This window comes from Eimeria tenella, genomic scaffold, assembly GCF_000499545.2.
Source record: "Eimeria tenella Houghton genomic scaffold, Eth_scaff823, whole genome shotgun sequence".
Taxonomy (NCBI): Eukaryota; Apicomplexa; class Conoidasida; order Eucoccidiorida; family Eimeriidae; genus Eimeria; species Eimeria tenella.
The window spans coordinates 1-4,618 of NW_013545936.1; the positions used below are offsets into that span (position 1 = coordinate 1).

General features: G+C 35.6%; 1 protein-coding gene across 1 annotated transcript; it reads right to left on the reverse strand.

The window, feature by feature from the left end:
• Positions 1–8: 8 nt before the first annotated feature.
• ETH_00018215 (RAD2 endonuclease, putative) lies at positions 9–4,508 on the reverse strand (the record flags this gene model as incomplete). Its single annotated transcript, XM_013380707.1, has 9 exons — positions 9–294; positions 421–837; positions 1,016–1,205; positions 1,435–1,563; positions 1,794–1,891; positions 2,119–2,178; positions 2,275–2,330; positions 4,149–4,176; positions 4,436–4,508. Coding segments are annotated over 9 exons (1,337 nt in total), but the record flags the coding sequence as incomplete, so codon positions are not given.
• Positions 4,509–4,618: the final 110 nt, after the last annotated feature.

Here is a 4,618-nt window from a genome sequence, read left to right on the forward strand (position 1 = left end):
GCAGCTGCTCCTGCTGCTGGTGCTGCTCTTCTAGATGTTGCTGTTGCTGCGTCTGCTGCTGCAACTCTTGCTGCTGCTGCTGCTGCTGCTGCTGCGGTTCCAGCGGCAAAATTGGCTCATCAATTTCGCAGTCTTCAAACTCGGTGTCGCTATTATCCGCCGTAGCATTTGCTGCCGCTTCTGCTGCTGCTGCTGCTGTTGCTGCTGCTGCTGGCTCAGCAGTAGCGGCTGTCTCCCCAGCTAGAAATTCCTCACCGAAAATCTCTTCGTCTGGAAGCAGCGCCAGGTGCTTCTCTGAGCAGCAGCAGCAGTAAACACAGCAGCAGCAGCAGCAAATGCAACAGCAGACGGAGCTGCAGCAGCAGATCCAGCAGCAGCAGCAGCAGCAGCAGCACGCTTAGAGCTCCATCTCTGTCTCACTTTTGCCGTCCTTCTTGACGTAGAACTCATCATCCAGAAACTCTTGCTGCTGTTGCTGCTGCACCCTGCTGCTGCTGCTGCTGCTGTCAAAGAGCTCCTGCATTTCCCTTCGTTTGTTCTCAGCAGCAAGAGCAGCAGCAGCAGCACCACTGAAGAGCTCCGAGGGCCGCAGCGATTTTAAATCAAGTTCTGATGTTCCCCGCAGCCGCTGCTGCTGCTGCTCCTCTTGCTGCTGCTGCTGCAGCAGCAGCAAATCGTTCACAAATTTGCGGCGCCCGGACTTTGGGACTAGCCCGCACAACTCCATCCACGAAGCGCTGCTGCTGCTGCTGCTGCTGCTGCTGCTGATGCTGCTGCTGATGCTGCTGCTGCTGCCAGTGGGAATGTCCGCCAGGCTCTGCAGTCTCTGCGAAGGCGCTGCAGACGCAACAGAAACCCTAAACCCTAAACCCTCAACCTTAAACCCTAAACCCTAAACCCTAAATTCCAAACGAAATATGATACAGTTGGTCTCTTAAGCTGACATGGTGCACAGTCTAGGGTTTGAGGCCTAGGGTTTAGGGTTTGACAGTGAGGGTTTAGCGTCAGAGCTTACATATCTCTGATTTTTGCATCGCCGCAATTTGCCGCTGCTGCTGCTGCTGTTCCTGGGGCATATTCCCTCCCAGCTGCAGCAGCAAGGGCGGTGGCTCCTGCTGCTGCTGCTGCTGCTCTTCTTCGAGCTGCTGCTGCTGCCTCATCTCTTGCTGCTGCTCCGCCATTTTGGTCTTAACGCTGTTAATTTCCTACAGCAGCAGCAGCAGCAGCAAGTGAAGCAGCAGCAGCAAGTGCAGCAGCAGCAGCAGCAGCAGCAAGTGCAGCAGCAGCAGCAACTCTGCGAGTATCAGCAGCAGCGCGCTGGTTCTTTCAGGAGAAGCAGCAGCAGCAGCCGCCGCAGCTGCTGCTGCTGCCGCAGGAATTCATTAAATATTTAAATAATTAACTAATGAATTAATGAATTAATGAATTAATTACTCGATTTGTCTGAATCGCCCGAATGTAACCCTCCAGCTGCACATTCGAAAACACCGAAGTGTCGCTGCTGCAGCTGAGGGCCCGCCGCCTCGAGGCTTCGATCCAGGCGTCTCGGATTTGCAGCAGCACCTAAATAAATAAATAAATAAATAAATAAATAAATAAATAAATAAATAATAAATAAGTGATTTGTTTGTTGGCAAAGAGCAGCAGCTCGGTGATGGAGAAAAAACGAGAAAAAACGAGCACGTAGATGTGAAAAAAAGTATAGTTGACGCCTAAACCCTAAACCCTAAACCCTAAACCCTAAACCCTAAACCCTCAACCTTAAACCCTAAACCCTAAACCCTAGGAAGGACCTGGTACTGAAGGGTTAGCGGCAAAGCGTTAAACACTTTGGGGTCTATGGCTGAGTCGAGGGGCAGCTCCACAAATTCGCCGCTGCTGGTTAAAAACGCTGCAGCCGCAAACCCTAAACCCTAAACTCTAAACCCTAAACCCTAAACCCTCAACTCTAAACCCTAGACAAACTGCTGCAGGCTAAATAAAGTCGAAGCGGAAACCCCTAACTTCAGGCTGCAAACCCTAAACCTCTGACCTGATCTGCCCTCCTCCCACGCAGCTCAAAGCTGACGTTTAGGGTTTAGGGTTTAGGGTTTAGGGTTTGGAGTTGATTTCTCTCGCCTTTGAATTCTTCAGGGTCTCTGAACACGCGCTGCTCCTGCTTCGTCATTTGCAGCTTGGCTGCGGACGCAAACCCCAAACCCTAAACCCTAAACCCTAAGCCCTAAACCCTAATCCCTAAACCCTAAACCCTTCTTTGGGGTTTGCCCAGCTCACTCCTGCGTCCTTTGCGCTGCAGAAAAGGGGGAAGCGTCAAAATGCTTTCTTTTGACCTGAGTCAAAAACTTTATGCAAAATAAAAATGAAACTAGACAAACTTTATATTGTTGTCAAGCAGCTATAAACAACACAATTAGGGTTTAGGGTTTAGGGTTTAGGGTTTAAGGCATTTAAAAAAAAGAAAATGCCTTTTCGCGAAACCTGCCTTTCTTCAGGTGTACGCACACCCCAAATACTCGCGAAAACGAAATTCGAATTTTCTCGAATTGCAAATTTATATTTAAATATATGTTTATTTATATTTATATTTATATTCATTTGTTATATTTGTATTGTATTTATATTATACTTATATTTATATTACACTTATATTTATATTGTATTTACATTATGGTTATATTACATTTATCAGTTTATTTGTATTTATATTCTATTATATTTATATTTATATTTATATTCTTTTTGTAATTGTAGTTATTCTTATATCTATATATATACTTACACTTACATTTATATTCATATTTATATTTATATTTATATTTATATTTATATTTATATTATATTTATACTATATTCATATTCATATTATATTCATATTCATATTATATTCATATCTATATTATATGCATATTCATATTAATATTATATTTATACTTATAATTATAATTTATATTTATATATATACTTATATTTATATTATAATTCATTTATATTTATAATTTATTTACATTTATAATTTATCTATATTTATAATTTATTCATATTTATAATTTACTTACATTCATAATTTATTTATATTTATAATTTATTTATATTTATAATTTATTTATATTTATAATTTATTTATATTTATAATTTATTTATATTTATAATTTATTTATATTTATAATTTATTCATATTTATAATTTACTTACATTTATAATTTACTTACATTTATAATTTATTTATATTTATAATTTATTTATATTTGTGATTTATTTATATTTGTAATTTATTTATATTTATAATTTATTTATATTTATAATTTATTTATATTTATAATTTATTTATATTTATAATTTATTCATATTTATAGTTTACTTACATTTATAATTTACTTACATTTATAATTTATTTATATTTATAATTTATTTATATTTGTGATTTATTTATATTTGTAATTTATTTATATTTATAATTTATTTATATTTATAATTTATTTATATTTATAATTTATTCATATTTATAATTTACTTACATTTGTAATTTATTTATATTTATAATTTATTTATATTTATAATTTATTTATATTTATAATTTATTCATATTTATAATTTACTTACATTTATAATTTACTTACATTTATAATTTATTTATATTTATAATTTATTTATATTTGTGATCTTATTTATATTTGTAATTTATCTATATTTATAATTTAGTTATATTTATAATTTATTTATATTTATAATTTATTCATATTTATAATTTACTTACATTTATAATTTACTTACATTTATAATTTATTTATATTTATAATTTATTTATATTTGTAATTTATTTATATTTGTAATTTATTTATATTTATAATTTATTTATATTTGTACTTTGAACTATTTAGCAAAGCAAGTAAATGAATTGCTGGTGTTGTATTAATTGATTCAATCAAACGGATTAAACAATTAATTAAATTAATTAAATAAATAAATTGGGTAAGTAAAGGAATTAAAAGAACTAAATGAATTAATTAAATTGATTTAATTAATTTAATTAATTAATTAAATGAATTTATTAAGTTGATTTAATTAATTTATTTAATTAATTAAATTGAATTAATTAAATTGATTTGTTTATTTCAATTTGCTGCAGGAAGATGCAAAGGGCAGATCACCTGATGTCTAACTCCGCCAACCCCACGACTGCAGCAGCAGCAGCAGCAACAGCAACAGCAGCAACAACAGCAGCAGCAGCAGCAGAAACAGCAGCAGCAGCAGCAAAATAAGAACAAAACAAAACCAGTAGGAGGGGAAGGCAGCTAGCTCGTTGGTATTTCCAGGTGTACAGACACCTGGCTGTCTAAGCAGAATTGTTTATTGCATTCAAATTGAGTTAAAATAATTAAATTAAATTAATTAAATTAATTAAATCAAATTAAATTAAATTAAAAATGAAACAAACCTTCCTCATCTTCTTCAGACTCTTCGCTTTCCTCAGAAGAAAACAGCTGCGGCGTGTCTTCACCTGCGCCCTCCTCACCAGCAGCAGCAGCAGCAGCAGCAGCAGCAGCAGCAGCAGCAGCAGCAGCAGCACGCCGCTGCGCCACATATTCATCGCGGGTGCGGGGGGCACTATAAAGGGGTC